We start from the raw sequence: 20,562 nt of genomic DNA on the forward strand, positions 1-20,562 counted from the left end.
TCTGTTGAGTAACTTCATCTTCTAGATCGTAATTTTACTTTTTTTAAACTATACTGTAATACATAAACAGCAGAAATAATGATTACTTATTAACAAATAGATACATATCTACTAGCATCCACGTTCAGGTATGTCAGTGGGACAAGGACAGGTTAGCTAATACGACATGTACACAACACAGAGCACTCAGTGGATTGAGACTGGATCTGGTGAACAACATTTGGAAGAACTTCAATAATAATGACATGTTAACTGTTCTTTGAAGTTCACATGAACTCCTTGGATTTCTGCTGGTCAAACAGACATAAGTAGCATTAAATCCAATTTACGACTTGCAGAAGGCTGATAGACTTTATTGTTTCTGACAAGATTTTAGCCTGCCACTAATGAGCAGTTGTGAATTACTTTGAAACTTGAATGACAAAACCATCACTCACGATTGTTGGTTTTTTTTTCTGCCTAGATTTAAAGAAAAGATAAACATTTTGCCATACTTTGGTTTTTTTTTTCACTTAAAAATGAATACTTTACATTTTAAGTGACAACTTTTTAATTGTCAGGATTAAAATTGGTACTAGGAAGATGTTAGTATAAAAGGCTTCCACTTGAATATACAGAAAAATCATTAATGTTTATAGTTACCTTGTTTTTAATTACTTTTATTGGATTTCATATTTGGCAACTGCATCCAACTTTGAGGTCAGCCCTCTTCCAAACAGAATATAGGACCAAATTACCTCCAAGAGATCCCTTCCAACCTGTATTACTCTATGATTATACAACTCAGAATAAAAGATTTGTAAGAAATCGATTTGAGTTGCAATGATCTTTGTAACACACATCCTCTCACTAAAAAAAAAACAAGCTCCAGCTCTATGAGACAAAGACTCAAAAATACCAAAGACACGGCGGTACTGCCAACTGCTTGAGTGAAGGGTTTTAAACATGAACATTTCATTCAGTTTAGTGTGACTACTTACAGTAATACACAGAGATTGGATACATCTACACAGGTCTTCTGGTCTTCTTCAGAAATGCAAATTACAGACCTTTTTTGAAGAAGAGATGAAGCTAGCAACAAAATCTCAGCACAGAAGTTTCTTCAAAAAAGAAAAAAGTTACATACATGTATAGCTGCTAAAATTCAAGAGAAGCCATGGTGAAAATCACTAGATCTATTTTATTATTTATTATCTCCAAATTGGCAGTTTGGAGAAAAACACCACTTCATCACCAATTGCTCAACCGCCTTCCAGATTTTCAGAGATGCAGTTCATGTCAGTATCTGATAGAAAGATCCTATAATTATCTGTGTTGTATTTGCTGCTTGTCTGCTTTGAAATCTTAATTGTAAGTGATAAAACTTGTGGAGAAGTGCAGAACACAATTCTTAGCCCCATCTTTATGCACTCAAAACTCAAAAACACACAAAAAAATCCAGTGATTTTAATAGGAATGAGGAATGAGGTGAGGTTTAATAGGTGAGGCAGGAATGCAGAAATAGCTCTAATAGCCTCTAAGCAGACAGGTAAATAATGAATCCAGATGAACAAATAATAGCAAAAACAAAACAAAACAAATGTTCAGCTGGTTTAATATAAAATGGAGTCTCTGAGGTGGAAGAATGAGATTTGCTCCACAGACCAAACAAGAGAAAGTACTCATGCTTGGCTTAGGAAGGGAGAATTCTACATGCAGAAAACATGGACAAAAAGGTGATCAGAGGGCTGGAGCATCTCTCCTATGAGGAAAGGTTGAGGGAACTGGGATTGTTTAGCTTGGAGAAGGCTCCAGGGGAGACCTCATTGTGATCTTCCCATACTGGAAGGTAGCACATAAACAGGAAGGGGAATGGCTGTTTACAAGGGTGGATAGTGATAGGACAAGGGGGAATGGTTTTAAACTGAGACAGGGAGGTTTAGGTTGGATATTAGGAGGAAGTTTTTCACACAGAGGGTGGCGAGGCACTGGAACAGGTTGCCTAAGGAGGCTGTGGATGCCCCATCCCTGCAGGCATTCAAGGCCAGGCTGGATGTGGCTCTGGGCAGCCTGGTCTGCTGGTTGGCAACCTGCACATAGCAGGGGGTTGGAACTGAAGAGCATTGTGCTCCTTTTCAACCCAGGCCATTCTGTGATTCCCTGAAAACAGGAAAAACGGACAACAATGAAGTCTAAGAAATAAGGACACCGAGCATCAGCAACGACGAGAGCGTGTATTTCTTGCCATCTAGGACATACACAGGCCTTGGGTTATGCTAACTGCTTTTCTCCCGCTGCAACTCCTCTGCTTTCATGTGTGGAGCCACCTCTGCGGCTGCCGAAGGCGAGATCTGCGCTCCTTCACCTCCCCACAGTGAGGAAATGCTCTGAAGCACGCAGAGCCCCAGGGCCCGTATTAAGCGCCTGTGACCTGCTCTTAGCCCACACACGTTCCTCACCCTTTCATTTGTAAAGAACGCGTTCTTCACGTCCTTTGCCCAACGCACGACACATCGTTATCAGTCAGATTTGAGGCCCCGCCGCCGAGCTGGGAGGGACAACCCCGGAGCTCTGTGACGCACCGACGGCCCACACAAAATGGCGGCGCCCGCTCTCAGCGTCCCGCCCAGCGCCCTCCCTGCCGGTCGGGGGAGGGGTGGAGCGGCGACACCGCGTCGGACCCGTCTCATCTCATCCTGTCTCCCGGTGCCCGCCCTCAGCCGCGGCCCAGCATCGGCCCGACTCCCCCCCCCCTCCTCCTCCGCCTGCTGGCGAGGTGAGTAGGGGCGGCGGCTGAGGAGGTGTATCCCGGAGCAGGTGCCACAGTCGTCTCGCCGTGATGGCGGACAGAGCTGATCCGGGCGCCTTACAGACACACGTCCTCACGTCACCCTCCTCACGTCTGCCAGTATCACGATAGGGCTGGCAGCTCGGGGGGCGCGGGGCTTCTCTCTGAGGGGAGCCCACGGGTGGGAACGGCCGCCGCGCGCGGGGCGGGAGGTCCGCTGGGCTGGGGCTCCTCAGGGAGCGCGGGATTCCTTCACAACCCGCCTGCCCTCGGTGTTGTTACGGAGCGAGGGAAAACACCCGACGCCGTTTTGCTGTCGGTGATAAGATGAGGCACGAGTTTTGGTTTTGCAGCTGGCAGCAGCGTCCTGCCCTTGGCCTGCAACAGAATGCAGTTCTAAGTGTGTGTGGGCAAAGAAATACCTTGTAATCTGTTCAGGGGAAATACGGGATCTGTTCAGATGAAGTCACGTTTCCCAGTTGGCTGTTGGGGCGTTTCCTGTTTCTTAATACTTATTTCCCCCCCCCCCCCCCCCCCTTTTTTTTTTTCCCCTCCTCCTTTGTTTCAGGCCAGCCAACCAAAGAGGTTATGAACGTCACCCGTGGTTTCAAGCTTCTCAGAAGGAACTGTCTTTTCTTTCGTTTGGCTTTGATCCCAACGAAAAACTGCAACAGGGCCTGTCTTGGTAAAGAACAGAGATGTGTCTCAAATGTCCCAAATACAGAAGTATGGAAGAGTGCTCATCGCGTTTCCAGAAGGTTTTGCTCCCAGTCTCCTCGGTTGCTGAAGGAGAAGATCACATCCCTCCAAATCAGTTCTGTAGGGCCAATCCCAAATCATTTTTCTGCTGGGAGCGCTCAGCTCATCAGGTCTTTTCACACATCGCCATCATTGCGGGCTGCACCGTTTCCTCTTTTCTGGATAATCATTAAACCTGTTCAGAAGTTGTTTGCTATCCTTGTTGGCAGGTAAAATATGATCTTGCTTTCTCTCTCTCAGAGTAAGGCCCTGTTGTGCCAAGGCATGTGGGTGTGTTGAATCTCTATTTTATAAAGAATGGGAGGTGTAGTTATTTATAGGGTTTTAATGGTGGTAGATTTGCAAAGCTTTGAAGGGCTGAAGCCCAGGGCTAAGAGTTTGTTTAATAAGGAATTGTTTCTTATGTATCTTTTTCCCTTTTACTCCTCACCTACACATGGCAGAGGGAGATGGACCAGACATTAAGAGGCATCTCCTTCTCTTTCTCTGAGAAGGAGGAAAGGGAGATAGGTAGGGGCCAGGTGCAACAAAACCTCCTTAAACTCATAGCAGCTGAGAATGTAGGAGGAATCAGAGCAGCAGCAGACTCTAACAACCCTCTTTTAGCTATGTCCTAAGTTGCCAGTGTTTGTGTCTTACAGGAGCATAAGAAAATGGTGGAAGGGACTTCCTCCTAATAAACGGGAGCTCTTTAAAGAAAGTGTGAGGACAAATAAATGGAAGATACTCCTGGGTGTCAGTAGCTTAGGAGTTTTATTTGTCGTGTTTTATTTTACTCACTTGGAAGAGACACCCATCACTGGACGTGCCAGACTGTTGGTGTTTGGAAAGGAGCATTTGAGACAGCTGTCACAGATGGAATATTCTATGGTAAGATTCTGAAGAAAAAATCAAAATACTCAAAGTACTAATGCTTTATTTATATATTTGTTTGTTTGTTTAAATGGTGAGATGGACAAACACACCCAGCAGTGTTTAATTTGTAGGTAAAGGCTGTAACTGTGTTCTCTGGCACACTTCTTGACAATCAGATTTTCTTATATCCCTTAATAAGAGTGAAAATTACATGGTATTTCCCTGCACTTTGTGCTCAGCAGCCCTTAGAGCACATCCAAGAGTAATCTTATACTCTTATCCACTTTTAAGAGTTTTCCCATTAGCAAATCATTCAGGCATCATTTGCCTCTAAAATGATGGCTAAGAGCACATAATAGGTGGGTAGCAAATATTTCTAGCAGTGTTATTGTAATATGCTGAATGCAGAAATCCAGTAGAGAAGAGGAAAAACAGCTAATAAGCACGTGCTCAGATCTGTCCTGTGTTCTAATTTGATCATTCCTTGCTATTTCTTTAAGGTCCTTTCTTCTATGAGTTGTTACTCCACCACTAAGAATTTGTTCAATTCTTTTTTTTAATCAGCTCATTTTCTTTAATTGTTCTTTTACTTTGCCTATTGTTCTAATTTCTGAGACTTTGAGTTCTGTAACTTGCTATCCTGATGTCAGTGAAACCTGGTAATCCAGTCATGTACAAATGTCGCTCTATTCCTGTTTCATGGAGAATGTGAGACAACAGAATTAGTACAAGGATATATTCTGTTACATCTTTAGTAAGTTTGTCAAACTTACAAGTTATGACAAAAATATAGAGGAATTATAAATTCTAATGGGAATTGAGAAAGATACAGAAGTCTGCTTAATTTTGATGCCAAGCGTAGCTGCATGTATGAGGAAACACCAGATATAGCAACAAGGCATAGTATCTTATTTTTAGTTTGTGGGTCTGAAAGCATGATCAGTAATATGTTAGCGTGACTTGTCTGAAAGAAAAATGTATAAAGATTAGCTATAACGAAATTGTATGTAGCCACTAAACTAATTTACCAAGTAGTCGCTTACTGTGTGTTTGTTCCACCTGGCAATCAATCAATTCTTGTTTCAGTGGATGGACAAGTACGAGAGCAAAATGCTGCCTGAGACAGATGCACGCTATCAGGTTGTGAAGAGAGTTGTTGGACATTTGTCTGAGAGCAATAAGGACATCCCGCAGGTCTCAGCGCTCACCTGGGCTATCCATGTGGTAGATGATCCAGAAGTAAATGCTTTTGTGCTTCCAGTGAGTTGAACCTAAATACAAACACTGTTAGCGATATTGAAACAGCATTTTACTGACATGCCTTCTTAATTTCCTTATTCACAGAATGGGGAAGTGTTTGTTTTCACTGGATTACTAAATGCAGTTTCTGATATCCATCAGCTGTCTTTCATTTTGGGACATGAAATAGCTCATGCTGTGCTGGAACATGCAGTAAGTAAGAATTTCTTAAGAAATTCTTAATTCTTAAATGTAGAATTCTTTCATTATATTAACTAAGATATTTCCTAACACTGCCAAGCAAAATTTTGGTATGGCTTTCCAGTTAATGAGAAATTGAGTTTGAAAGGAGAGTAGTCTGATACAGTCTATTCTTGTTACTCACCTAGTATTTAGCTGCCAGAAGTCCTATCAGCGTGGCTTGTTTGGGTTTGTTTGCTTGTTTTGTAGCTGTATGGATGGATTATGGCTCACTATCAGGAGTCGTTTAGAACTTGGTCTGTAGATGTCTCTCCTCTAGGGAGAGATAAGGAGGCATCGGCAACTCAGTTTGTTGCTCCTAGGCTTGTTCATATCCACAAAAGTGGATGTACTTTCAGAAATTTTTTGTACACACATGGTGCTTTTATTGTTGTAGCACAAACCTACAGGATGCAAAACTCAAGAATGTCTGGAGCTTGGTTTAGAGAGAATTAATTTCACAACCTTAATTATTCTGTATTCTTCATGTGTTGAAATGAATCGTTCTTTGCCCTTTAAACATTAAAGAATGAAAGTAATCATTTTGTTGTGCTCTGTAGATACAATTATGAAGAAAGAGCATGGTATAGAATTATGGTTCATGCTGTTCTGGATTGGGGTGATTTGGTAAAAGGGGCTGTTTTGCCTCCAAAATGATTTCTGTCTCTAAATGTAGTTTTTAAAAAATTGCATCCATTATTGCATTATTGCATCTCAGTTTGAGAAGACATAACGAGAACCTTTTTATCGTACTTGCCCTGATAAAGTTGCAAAAGTAATCTGTAAGTCAGTAAATATGTTTTGAAAATCAGTGAAAATCCAGGAGAACTTCTTTACTGCAGATCGTATCGTTTGGGGTGATCAAGAATGTTTACGTCACAGTTGTTTGGGTTTGGTTGAGCTGTTAGACTTGTTCAGCCTATTAGAAATAGCTTACCTTGCAATTTGTGTCACTGTCCTGATGGAAACAATGGCACAACCTGTCTTGTCAGTGCCCAGAGCAATTTTCTGCGTGTCAAATGAAGAGCTGAAAAATGGCAGAATTTCAGGAAAAATGGCAGAACTTCAGTTTTATTCTTCACCTTCTGAAGTTGGGAAACACAACAGAAAATAGTTTTAAAAAATGTATTAAGTAGAGTCGCTTATTGCCCCCTGTCTAAACGCTGCCTGTCTTATCTCAAGTTAATGTAAACAGCAGTCTTTTGGGTCTTTTTGTAGATTTTCCCTCCCAACCATTTCATGGCCTTTTTACTAAAGGTGGTCTGCACACCACTGTCATTGTATTCCAGGCTTTGTGCCTTTCAGACAGGGAGACATCCAACACACACACACACACACACACACACACACATATATATGTGTGTATATATATATATATATATCCAGCAGGAACAAATATGTAGTTAGTGTGGATTCTAGACTGGAAGTACCTTGCATCCAGCTGTTCTGTTGGTTGGGGGTCACTGTTTATTTTCTTTAGGTTTTTTTCTTTGTGAGCATAGGATTTTCTATTTGCCCGGTTCGTGTTGCCTGTGTAGAAGAAAACACAGCAAGGAATGAAAACTGGACCATTTTTTTTCTTTTTTTCTTTCAGATAGAGAAAGCCAGTCTGGTTCACTTTGTGGATTTCCTATCACTCATCTTTCTCACTATGATTTGGGCCATCTGTCCTCACGATATATTGGCGGTTGTTGGCCAGCGGATCCAGAGCAAGTTGCAGGAGGTAAGAATGGCTGTGGAATACTTCACACAGCTTAATTGAATACATCTGTTTCTGACATTCATTGCAAATGTGTTGAAATATTTCTTGCTATCCGTCACGGGAGAGCACTGACAGTTTTGGGGGGTTAGTATCTCTAAAGAGTACAAATGGGAAAAAAGCAAGAGGAAAAAGACTATAAACAAAAATAAACATGTCTTTGGGTGTTTTTGGAGGAAATATGTTTTTATAAATAAGCTTCTGCTATAGTTGGTACATATTTCTCATTTGTCACTTTGAGAAACTGTAGATCTCCTGAAATAATGATTGGATTTAGTTGGATGGGCTTTTAGCACTTGCTTGCCAATTAAGTTAAATGAGGGTCTTTTTGAAATGTGTCTCATGTTTTATAGATGCTGAAGTTTTTATTTGAATTGTTGCTAATTTGTTTCTAAACAAACTGAAATATATGGAAAGAGTATCTTTAAATTCATTGCTAATGGTTTTCAAGATAAGGAAGTTGAGAGTCTAAATGTTCTCGGAAACTAGAAACTATGCTATAATAAAACATAGTGAAATAAACTTTTCAGACTGCTTATTTCCAGTAGTGTAAAATTCAGGGGTTTTTGGTGCTGTTTTTTTTCCTGCTGCCTAATTTTCTGTCTTCTTCTGGATAGTTACTCATAAAATTTTTTTTTTCTTTATAATAAAACCCTTTTTAATATTTCCTTAAAGGAAATTTTGCTTATTTCATAAAACTTGAGTCTGGAATGCAATGGAAGTGCTCTTTGGCTTTGACTCTCTTGATGATTTTCCTATTTCACCCAGCTCTTCAAAAACTTAAATATAACCAATCTGTTTGGTAGTTCTTATGCTAATGGATAGATATGTGGTTATGAACATAAACTACATCTAAAGAGCTTGGGTATTTGTACAAGTGGCTAAGAAAGTAATATACTGATGATTGCTAGTCATCATTTTGAACAGCTGGATTTGGAAAAAGCCAAGTGTGAACCAATCCTCAGACTGCTCATAATAGCAAGATTTAATTTCCTGTCAGAGTTGGGATTGCAGTGGATTTCTCTTCTTTTCATTGGGTTGCCTCGCATTGCGTTCGATTGCGTTTCACTTCATCGCGTTGCGTTCCACCGTATCGCGTTTCCATTTGGGTTGGGTTGTATTGCATTGGAGCTTTACTCCTGGGTTACTGCAACTGATATTTTGTTATTGTAGATTGGAGTTGTTGCCGGGGTAATTTGAGTTGAAACTCACAGTTCTACCGTTCTAGATCTGCTGCGTGCAGGACACAGTCCTGTAGTGTCCTGGTTTGAAGCATCGGTCAGCAATACCTTAAAATAAAATAGAATTAAATGTATCCACATGTAATCCTGAATAAAGAAGTGGGTAATACTGGCCACGCTCTATCCCGCACACAAAATATGCTGAATGGGAATTCTTGTTTGCTGCTCACCCATGAGTGCCATGTCTGCTTTATTTTTTCCTTGTCACAAATAGGTTTTTGCCGTGCTTTGGTTCTGCAGCACTTTGAATTTATTAATGGTTTTGTTGTAAATCACACTGGTAGGTCATGTGATTTTTAACAGCACCTAACCATCACTTAATAATCAAATCAGCACTTAGTCATCACTTAATCATTGGTGAATCTAATGTGATGATTCAGTGAAATTTGCTGCAATCAGAACAGCGCTTCAGATAAGTATTTGAGAATGGCAAGTTTCACAGAAGACATTACAGAGAATAGGAGTTTCCTCAACTAGCTGTGTGCCTTTAAGACTTTCCATTTAGGTGAACTACTCACCCCTTCCTTATGCCTGTGTGTGCAGCTAAGGATTTCTGAATCTTGAGGAGCCTGGCCTTTAGTGAATCACTCTTCTCTTCCATCAGCACATGTGGCAGACGATCTTTGATTTCCAGATACAGTTAGGCAGTGCCAGATCAGCCCTACTCACTGCACTTGTAACAGAGATGGGAACACAATGCTGGCTTATACTGAAATCGTAGAATGGCCTCATCAGGTGTCATCTGTGCTCCCATGGACTGTAGTGTAGGTGACTCCTGCCACACAGGTAATCCCTTAACCAAGAATTGCACTAGCACTGGATTTATTTTTCAGAATATAACCATATTTTTGTGCACATTTATAAGGATGCAGATAAAGAATGATATCCTGCTGCTTAAATGTAAGCACAAATAAATCTCAGGGGCAAGAGTTAAAATCATGATCTTATGATCATCTTCATGCTGTCCAAAGTCTCTGTCTAGGTTACACATGCATTCAGACCACCAATTTCCTAGTTCTTCAGCTTCCAACTTTAAATTCTCCTGAAGCTCCTGGAGAAGAAAAATCACAAGTGGTTGTAATTGAAGAAGTAGAAAACTGCCCTGCTTGTGCAGATCTGTTTTGGTTGGTGATTTGGATAGTCATCTTGCCTTCTACCAGTCTCTGTTTCAACCTGGGGAATTATTAACAATTAAAAAATAAAATAGTTATTTAGCTAATTGGGAAATAGCCCTTGAGGATTACATGACACACTAACTAGGGACATCTTTGCCTCTGTAGACTTTCAGGGCAGTAAAAGTGTATATTACACTTCAAACAATACCTACAGAAGATTTTAGAAATACATTTATAACTGCAGTGTTCAAGGTCTGTAAGAAAAGGAGTTACTGGTATCTTTATTGCACCACTGCTTTGGTGCCCTTCATATCTACCTGTTTTTTTTTTTCTTTCCTTTTTTTCCTGGAACTTGGAAGGAGGATCTGCTTCTTTGGCTAAATAAAGATGCAGCCTTTTCTTCTTTGATTCCTTGCACATCCTTACTCTGCTCTTTGTTTTTTTCCTAGTTGATGCATAGATCAGAATGCTTTGGCTTTTGCTTACCTCTGCAGGAGAAGGCTGCTTTTCGAGCCCTGATTTGCCTTTACTATAACCTGATAAACTAGGACAGGGTAACCCAGATCTACACAAGCCAGAAGAAGTTGGGTTATATGAATTAATAACAACGTGTCCAAGCTACCATTGTTTTGTGCCTATTAATAAATTGTCATAACCACAAAAAAAGGAGAGTAGTTGGTTATGTCTTTTCTTCAAATCAAGCTTCTCAAGGGCAATTTGCAACTTCTGTTGAGAGATAACTGTGGCAAAGGAGTGATTTCTGCATGAAAATATTTGATTGCATTCATACAGTGGGCTTTTACCACGTAATGTACATAATAATAACCCATAATTTAAAAAGCCTCTGGATTTTTTTATTTACTGTAGCTACATCTACAATTTTAATGTCAGTAAAGGTGAAGTGAGAAAATTCCATTTTGTGCATAATCAGTTTTTGTTCTGACTCTGAATCTTTAATGCAACCCTGATCAGTAATATATTTCTGCTTATAGTATCTTAAAGCAACTCATTTAAAGTTGATGTTCACCCTTTGGCCACAGCAACATACAGTGACACTGGCTGATGAGGAGAACCATGAAAGATGTATAATCTGAGTTAATTTCAACTGAAAATAGGAACGTTGAATTAGATAGATAGATAGATAGATAGAATGCAATTAAAGATTTTATTAGGAAAAATCAATACTGCTCGCATGCAATGCAAACATTATAGATAACACACTTGTTATGGGAAGGTTAGAAAAATAGCTATAACATTTCAGCTTCAATACACTCAAAAACATGACACACAGCTCCAATGTGCTTTTTTTGCAGTTTATTTTTGATAGACCGTACAGCAGAGCGTTGGAGGCTGAAGCTGATAAAGTGGGACTTCAGTTTGCAGCAAAGGTAACTACAACTGTTTGATTACCAACTGAACACTTTCCATTTTCCATTATAACCATAGGGAGCTTTGCACTTCATACAGAGGTAAACTGCATGGTTGGTTGTTCTCCAGTTGGCACAGTATACAGAGAAAGGCAAACAGTGAGTCTACATAAGTAGGCCGTATTAAATTGTTTATTGAAGTAGAGACTGTCCTTTGACTTTTCCTTGACTTTCCCTTTCACTTAGTGTCCACCTTTTGCAAGAGCTTCTGAGGAATGCTTTGCTATGTTTTTGTGCAAGTAAAAATACTCTGATCTATAAAATCTATTTTCATAGCAATACAGGAAAATTTCAGATGTTGAAATGCCCGTGGTCGCTCTTGATTAATGAAGTATATCAATACTTTTCAGGTATTTAAAGTTTTAATCCAAATACAGCCTAAAATAAGGCAAATTTGTGAAGAAATGACTCTGTCTTCTTTCATAATTCATTTTCCAGTCACTTTTTTCATCTCCGTGAGTTGTAATTCTAAATGAAACAAAACACTCAGTTCTAGCAAAGTGCAGCATAGCTGTTGTGTTAGATATCTATGAGAGCAGCACCACCTAGTGTTAATATTTGATAAGGTTAATTTCCCTTTCTTATTAGTTATTCATGTTTCCTCACGGCAGAATTTTAAAAATGATCTTTGATTCTGGGACTGAAACTTCATTTGGAGTTGGAAGTCATCCAGGGGAACGAATAGCATCCATGACAACAAAACTGCTGTGTGGGTAACTTGCTGCTTTCTAATAGCAGTGATGCTGTAGAACTGTACCAGAAAGAAACAAGCAAAGTGCTTTCACAGCATTTCTCTACTTTTGCAACTACATTTGTTGTAATCATTGATAAGAAATAAAATTCAAAGGACAAAGCACCACTCATTTTTATTTTTGAGTGTGGGAGGAGTAATTTTCTTACCCTGTAAGTGGTCATCTTGTTCTCTTAAAGAAATGGAAACTGTTGCAAGAAATCTCCTTCTTTGTTCCACCCTACTTAAAGACAAGTGTGAAGGAGTTTGTTGGTGATACACAAATGCTGTTTGTGTAGCATTCCCATAGGTCCATGCCTGTCATAGTTAAATATGGAGGGGGATGGGAGAGTTCTTGTTCCCCAGAATTGCTACTTTTGCCTGTTGTGAATTACACCCTTAAAAGGTATTTAAATCACCCTTTATAAAGGTAGTTTAATCGCATACAGAACAGCCTTTGCAGCTTGTTTTCAGAGAGATTTACACAAGAAGTGATAATAATTCATGTGTTAGACTCTGTCTTCGTGTGTATTTTCTGAACTCTGTGGAAATGGATAACTTGTGCTGTATTGAGTCTAGAGAACATAGTGTGGAATAAACAGCTGATTCAGGTTTGTTGGGTATTTCAGAACAGTCTTTTGCCTGAGATAAGCTATTCTAAATAGTCATTGAGCTTTGGAGTTCATGATGTCTCTTAAGATTCAATATCCATTAGAACGTGTGTTGCATTACCTTAAAAACAGCGGTGCAAACATTTTCGTTCTCCTTTCAGGCTTGTGTTGATGTAAGAGCAAGCAGTGTATTTTGGCAACGAATGGAATTAGTAGAAACCATTAAAGGGGAGCCCAGGTTGCCAGAATGGCTCTCCACACACCCTTCTCATGAGAATAGAGCTGAGCACTTGGACCGCCTTATTCCAGAGGTGAGCAGAGCTGAAGGAAGTGGGCCTTTCCCTCTGAGGAAAGAATTAGCTTGGTATTAATTGACATGCTATTTTTTCTTAGTATCAGAGTTATCTCTCTCTTTATCCATAATGCAATTTTCTATCATAAAAATCTTTCTTGATAATTGTATTAAATGAATAAAAATGAGGGTAGTACACGTAAAATGCAATTCAGCCTAGTGACTTTTTTTCCTGATTTCTAATCAAATTGTAGTAATTATGGTTTTTAATTGCTTTTATAATATAGACAAGGTAATGACACAGGTCGCATTAATTCTTCTTCCTTTTAAGCAAATTTGGAAGGCAGATTTTAAGCTGGTTTCCTAAACTGTCTCATCTAACCATTACATCGGTAGCTAGCCCAAGGCTATCAGATAGAGAACACTCCATTCTATGCTTTCTCTCCCACTGATGTGGAACTGGACACCTTGTATAACAGTGCCTCAAAAAAATATTAGATCCCCAGTAGAAGATTTCTCAATGGATCTTGTTATGATAGCTCTTGTATAATTTTCAGCCAGCTCTTTTTTTTTTTTTTATTCCACCCCTCACATCTCATCTCTATTTGTACCATCACACTGGGGAGCAAACTTTACCCCACTCTAAGGGACATAGAGCTGGTTCACACAATTGCCTGCCAGTCTGTTCTGTTATTTGTTTCACATTTCATCCCAAAGGATGCCAAGTACATGGCTGCTTAGAGATGTCCTTAATTTGGTGTGTTACTCACTGGTAGCTTAAACAAAAATTCTGCTATAACCAAGTGCTAGTTTTATATGTGAGGACTGTTCCAAGTTTAGTGATCTTAGCTTGTTTACTGTTTCCATATTTTTTACACCAGTAAAATAACATGGATTTTTTGCCCAGTGTGTTTTTTTGTTCTTTGGTTTTGTTAGTGTACATTTGTACACTTTACAACAGCATTGTTTTTCAACAGTCTAAATGCTAACTGGAAATTCCCCTTATAACCAAGCAACTTCTTTCTTCCTCTTTTTTTTTTTTTTGTTCTCCCATTCCCAGCCACTTCATGTCTTTCTTAACTCCAAGTTGCAGAAACAGCTGAAGATTTATTGGTAGAGAGAGCACTAAAATGCTGAGGTGTTTACTGATTTCAAAGGGGAAGAGATTTTCTTGAACCTTTTGATGAGAATGAATGCAGTAAATAATCTAAATGATGGCATAAATCAAAACAGAGATAAAGTGTAGGATGTTGGAGAATGGCCAGACTGAGTATTTCAAATTAACATACACAAATTCTGTGCTTTACAAAAATAGGTTGTGAAATATTTTTGTGAATTCTGTACCACTTAAGAGCAGCTGAATGGAAAATGATCTGCATTTTTATGGAGCCTTCACTTTGGTTAGATGGAACATAGAAGGTTTGAGAGGCTTCATTTTTATACAATTATTGACTGGCTTCTAAAGTGGTGATGAAATAAATTCTTTTCTACACAAAGATTGAGTGAAGAAGTTATAGAAATGAACAACAGTGTAGTCCTGGCAGTTGAGTTATTATTTGTCTTACCCTTGTAGTTCAGCAGGGGCAGCAACTTCTTGTCTGTTTATTACTGCTCTTCCTTGCAAAAGCAGTGGAGGCTAGGAAGTCTTCCACAGGGTAGTTGAGAAGGTGATGTTTTCATTTGCTTTTTACCTTGTGTGTTTTTTGGAGTAAAAGGGAGGGAAGAAGGTCCTGTTTTTAACAGAAGTTGACTGGATGTGAGGTTGATAGTGCAAAAGTGGAATAAAAATGAAAGAAGGTGTGTAGAAGTGTTGTTGGAGCCTTCTTGTCTGAACTACTGACTCCTTGTTTCTTTGAAAACTGCCTTCCTGAAGCTGGATTTCAGGCATTTAAAAGGAATTCCAGGGTTTTATTGTTGAGTGCTTTTTGTGTACCATACACTGATAGCCAGTAGGTGCTCAGAGCCCAGGAGGAGAAGCTGGATATCTGAATGGACCTCTTCAATCTCTTTATGGAGAAACTACTACTTGGACTCAACCTCAGATCCATCATAAAATTTGAATCCTAAAATAAAGATTATCAATAAACCAATCTGTTAGTTTTACATTTGTATTTGGTTTGAATATTCCTTCAGTTGAAACTGCCTTTCCTCTGAAGATGTGAATGAAGTAGAGCAGCTTTTTGTTAAGGATACTGATATTGTGGTTTGTACACTGATGGCTTTGAGACTGAGATGTTTTTTTGGACAATGTTATATGTATTCTTAGACAAGCTACCAGAGCTGAGGGAAACAGAGGCAAGTTTTTGATCTTATCAGACCATGCGGTTGTTTCTCTGCAGATTTGGAGCTCACAATAAACTACAATTATATGAAATGAAAATTTTTTCTTCAGGTAATGAAATGGCTTGTCTCAGTGAGGCAACTTAACAGTTCTCAGGAAATGTAAATTAAAGCAGCAGCATCACAAGGATTCTCTTTTCACGTAATTAAAAGGCAGGGAGCAATCAAATGGGTTTTAAAGATCTTGCATCTGGATTTCTAAACAAGTTGCAAGCTACAGCCAAACAGAGGAATTAGTAAATAGAGAACTATAAACAGCTGCAAAGTGGCTGGAAAGGAAATAAAGAAAATGAAAAAGATTATCAGGGTTGTAAGGGATTTCCCCCTCAGTTAGGGAGCAATTTTGGTTGTACATTAGGAGGAAAAAATGTACCAGCCAAATGAGAACCCTCTTAAAAAGGAAACTGGAATCTCATGGAATTCCTACATGGAAAGTGGTGAAATACTCAGAGAAGAGTTATTTTCTTTTTAAATAATAAAATCCATGACTCTGTAGTAGAGGGAGGGATGCTTATCATTGTCCTACAGGGAAAAATCATGAAATCATAGAGCCAGAGAGCAACTAAACGATCTCGTGGTTCATAATTGAACCTTTTATTTTGATGTTGTCTGACTCACTGCTTGTCTACCCCTTTTCTGCTCTACTGTCCAAATAGAACGCTGTACATCAGCTGAAAACTCAGCTATACTGAATAAAGCAGAAGTTGATCTACTAAGCCTTGTCTGTGATAAAAAAATTCATCTTGACAGGACATTTGCTTTTTTGGCATTTTGTTATTGGTTCACATTCCATTTTTGATTCATTTAAGCTCCTCTTTCCAACATGTTTTCTTGGAAATACCCCACTGAGATCATTTCAACAGTCTTAGTAAGTTGGGACACATCATTTCTACTGCTTCTCTTCTGTTTGCTAGGGCAACCAACTTGCCAAAAAAAAAAAAACAGTAAATTTATTTACTTTGGCAAGGGTTGTTGTTATCAAATCCATGTTGACAGTTTATCATTTATTCCTATTGTGTAGTTACTTACTTTATTGCCCATTCTGGTGTCTTATGGAGTACTGAAGATGTATTGATTGTATTTTCTTGTCAGGATGGCATATTTACCCTTTGCTAATGATGTGCTGAATACCTCAGGTAGTTCTAATACTAGATTATATTAAGTCCAATCAACTTAAAAAAACCTGAAGGAAAACAGAAAGTGAAAAGTGCTGTGTTTCTGTCGTCTCCATAACTCTGTTAAATATTTTGTCACAATTTTTCTTTTCTGTGCTGGAAGAAGCAATGAAAGATTTGCAGTATTAGCATTATGAACCTGTTGCTTTTTTCTCCATCAAGTAACAAATCTATCCATTCTTTTCTTTTAATATCTTTTTAATGCTGCTTTATTTGTAGGACCTGGTATGTTTTCTATGCCTGCTAATTGTAACTCATTTTGCAACTGTTTTTCTGACTTATTTATTTTCCACATGCTTGTGGTATTCTTTAGCTTTTGTCAGAATTGCAAAATCAGAACAGAATTCAGCCCCACTGAAGTAATCCCCAGTAAGAGAAAGAGATTTTAAGCTTTAGTCTGGCTTGTGGACAAGAGAGTGATGTGAGTTTGGTGCTGAGAGAGCTGATGGACTGTGAGAGGTAGGATGAAGTCCAAAAGTATTCAAAAGATGGTGGTACAGTTAGCCTGGTTACCTGTGACAGTGGTATAGGACTAGTGCTAAGAGCTAAAAATTCTTTCTCTTCTCCTGCAGTACATTGCAGGAGGTTACTTCAGTTGTATTGATACGAAAAACAGAATCACCTTTACTACTTACAGGCAGCAATTTTGATATTTCTGAGGCAGCAAGCATGCAAGTGATCTTTATTCTGAACACCACTGTATCTTTCTTAACTGAGAAGAATAGAATTACAGTGCTTTTAATTCTCAGGTGCATCTGTGTATTCTCTACCTTGTTTCAGTTCTTTCTGTGTTGTTCAGAACGCTTGTCAGTATACAGTCCACAGAACATTTTCTTGTTATAACCAACATGCATATGCTTCATTAAGAACGCTTTTATTTCTCCACTTGCCCAAACTGACAGAAAGCAGCTTATTTGGGGATGTGAAACGTAGTTGATAATGTTGGGCTGTTTTGTCTTTCTGAAAAAATGTGCTACAAGCTCCTCAGCCAGGTATTGGTACATCAGTGATGCTATATTGTTACTGGCATAAAACAAAATAGCCATCAGAGCCAGGGAAAGAATGCCTAAATAAGGTTGAATGTTTCATGCACAAATATACATAAGAAGATTGCTTTCATTAGAATGTGTCCTCATAAGTGTGATTAACAGTAAGATGATGTGTCAGCAGAACTTTTCCTTCTCGTAACTGTAGCCTTTTAATGGTGTTTGGGTTGATGGTGGTGTGGTGGCTGCCTTCTTTCCCGTTTGACAGCTATGTGTATAGCAAGAAAACAGACTTCCACAGACTAGAAGTGTTAACTCTGAAGTATTGTTTTGGGCCTTTGCTGCTGTTACTTTGGTGTTTTAGCTAAGTGAGACCATGGAAATAAGCCAAGCACTATATAGTGACAACAGCAAAAAAACCCTAGAGGTTTACAATTGCTAAATTAGTTTAAAAGAAGATTATGTTGCCCTTTTCCAGGATACAGCCTAAATCTTTATATTTCCATTTGCCTTGAATAATGCTGTCTGACATTAATGCAGTCTTGCAGCAGCTTATGTTCTGGAAGAGAACAAGAGAAAACTCTTTGTTTGTCAAAAACATCAGTATAGAAATTAATTGGTCAGTGAGGCAGAAGAGTGCTTAGCAGTAGAGTTATACTTGGTGCCCACATGGACAATCACCCTCTAGAAAAACAAATACTGAAAGCTTTATTTGTGGTTTTTATATTCCTCTTGTTAAATTCCTTTTATTTGCATGCCTAATCCAGATTTATGCATTCAGTAACTTACACTTCAGCAAGGCACATTCCTGGGACGCATCTTTTTCCCAAGGCAGTTTTTGCCTTTATATTCTTTGTTTCTAGCCATTTAAATCAAACTCTTATTAGTTCACTGTACTAAAGTTAGGGAGAAATAAGTTTTGGTATCTCTTCATACAAAGAAATTTAAGAGCTCTGCTCCTCAATTTAATAATCTGCTGTAGTGGGCTATTCCCAGTGTTTCCTGTGAAAGAGTACCAAATAGGTTCATAATGATGCACAAATACTTAGACACAGGTGGTATCTCAACTGAACCTGGAGTATATGAAGCAGATTCCAATTTTCCATTTTTTTTCCCAGTGTATCATTTGAACTCCTATGTAAACTCTTAGTTTCTTCTTCCTCTTCAATCCTTTTAGGACGGCACACTTTCTGATAACTGTCCACAGAAGTGTCAGGAGACATCTGGCTATGGCTCAGGGCAGATATTGCCATTGTTTTTCAAGAACTGTATGGTCATGAAAAGGTGTAGAATGAAATACATTTGAACTTTTTCCATGAAAGGATTAAAAAGAAAGTTGGATGTTACTCTGTCAACAGGTTATGCTGTTGACTGAGGCTAGGATACAGTTAACCTTGTATAAAAACTAATGTCCTACAGATGATTGAATGATGGAAGCAGCAGACTAATTATTGACTTGGTGTTTTCTTTGAAAGTCTTGAAGAGCAGTTCTTTGCTGAAATGCAGATCGTTCTGAAGTTCTACATGTAATGGTATTATATGTAATGTACAGAACTTGGTTAGTTGATATGGCTGTTGTGGGAGAATCCATGGATTCTGAAATGTTTATGCAAAACCAATTGGAAAGTACTGCATCGGAGTGGTTTGTTTGGTCATCTTTAAAACAAGCTGCCTGTTGGAATGGACTTGCTAAAGCAAGTTTCACTTCATTAGAATGAGCACCAAATGAAGCATCTTTTATAACAGCTATTTTATACTGTTTTATACCAATTCTGCACGATTCCTCTGAGAGATGATTCATCCATTGATTGTCATTACCTTTCTCATATCGCCTCTAAGGCAAAATGATTTGTGGGCCAGAACACAGAGCTGGAGGGAATGTGGCTGCACTAATGGATTTTGATTCTCTGGGAAATCCTTTAAATCCTTTGTGCCTTTACTTTCTAATCTGTAAAATGGAAGCTGTATCACTTTCATTATTTAGCAAGCAGGAGTAATTAGAGTTTGGTCTCAAAGTACTTCTTTTAATCCAGATAAATTTGGACATTCCAGAGACATCCTTTTCTGAGAACACATGCCAGAAGTATTCAAATGCTTCTTGAAGACAAGATCATTTTTTGTAACTGGACTTTACTACACTGATCAGCCATCTTGGATCTCTATGTCAAACATTTATCCATTATATTATTGGAGACTTTTCCCTGCTTTTTTTCCAGTCAGATACCTATATATGTCTTTCCTTCAATAATGAAACACAGCTAATGAAGTATGCAGTCATTTCAATTTACATATGAACGTAAATTAGAAAGTAAGAATTACTGATGTGCACAGATATCACACAGAGTACTCTGAGAACTTAGTGCTTATTTACATTGTATGTGTTAGGACATTTATTCCTCTGGAGACTGAGAAAACATTTTTCATTCTTGATTCTTTCCCCCCCCGCCCCCACATTGTTCTACAGTATTAAAAGGTACATTTCTTCCCAGGAAATCTTGGTTTCTGCTGAAAAATAGCAATTCTGACTCTATTTTATACTTGCTAAGCTTTATATGAAAATGCAGACTTTGCTGGAAAGCTGAATTGCTGACTGAAACCTTTTTTTTTGTTTGTTTACCTTACTTAAATGAGCTTGATTTGTGTTCCTATGTATCCACAGGCTCTTAAAATAAGAGAGCGCTGCAATTGCCCATCTCTTTCTGGACCTGACCCTCGCCTCGTTTTCAGACTTAACAGGCAGCATCTCCTGGAGTCATATAAAGCTCAAGAATCACAAAATGCTACAAATCAAGATCTCGCAAAAACAAAAGAGGATTTTTCCCACACTTAAAAGAAACAAAAACAAAAAACAGAAGACATGCCAGTAACTTTTGCAGTTAAACCTACGAACTAATTCTGATCGTTTTTCCATTTTGTGAAACTTGTGGTTCCTGAAGGTCTATCTTTTAGGGCACATTTGTCTTTGAACCATAAAGATGATCTAACTGCTCATATTCTGTGTTTCTTTTATGTGATCTCTCACTCAA

General features: G+C 38.7%; 1 protein-coding gene across 1 annotated transcript; it reads left to right on the forward strand.

Annotated features, from left to right (window-relative positions):
* Window positions 1-1,703: 1,703 nt before the first annotated feature.
* On the forward strand, window positions 1,704-20,404 carry OMA1 (OMA1 zinc metallopeptidase; the record flags this gene model as incomplete). Its single annotated transcript, XM_079535470.1, is given in 11 exon segments — window positions 1,704-1,715; window positions 2,421-2,517; window positions 2,520-2,755; window positions 3,341-3,735; window positions 4,168-4,396; window positions 5,468-5,641; window positions 5,726-5,833; window positions 7,455-7,583; window positions 11,289-11,363; window positions 12,905-13,054; window positions 20,196-20,404. Coding segments are annotated over 11 exon segments (1,776 nt in total). The 3' UTR covers window positions 20,367-20,404.
* Between the last annotated feature and the right edge of the window lie 158 nt (window positions 20,405-20,562).

The sequence above is a fragment of the Tetrao urogallus genome (assembly GCF_951394365.1).
Source record: "Tetrao urogallus genome assembly, chromosome: 5".
NCBI classification, from domain to species: Eukaryota; Metazoa; Chordata; class Aves; order Galliformes; family Phasianidae; genus Tetrao; species Tetrao urogallus.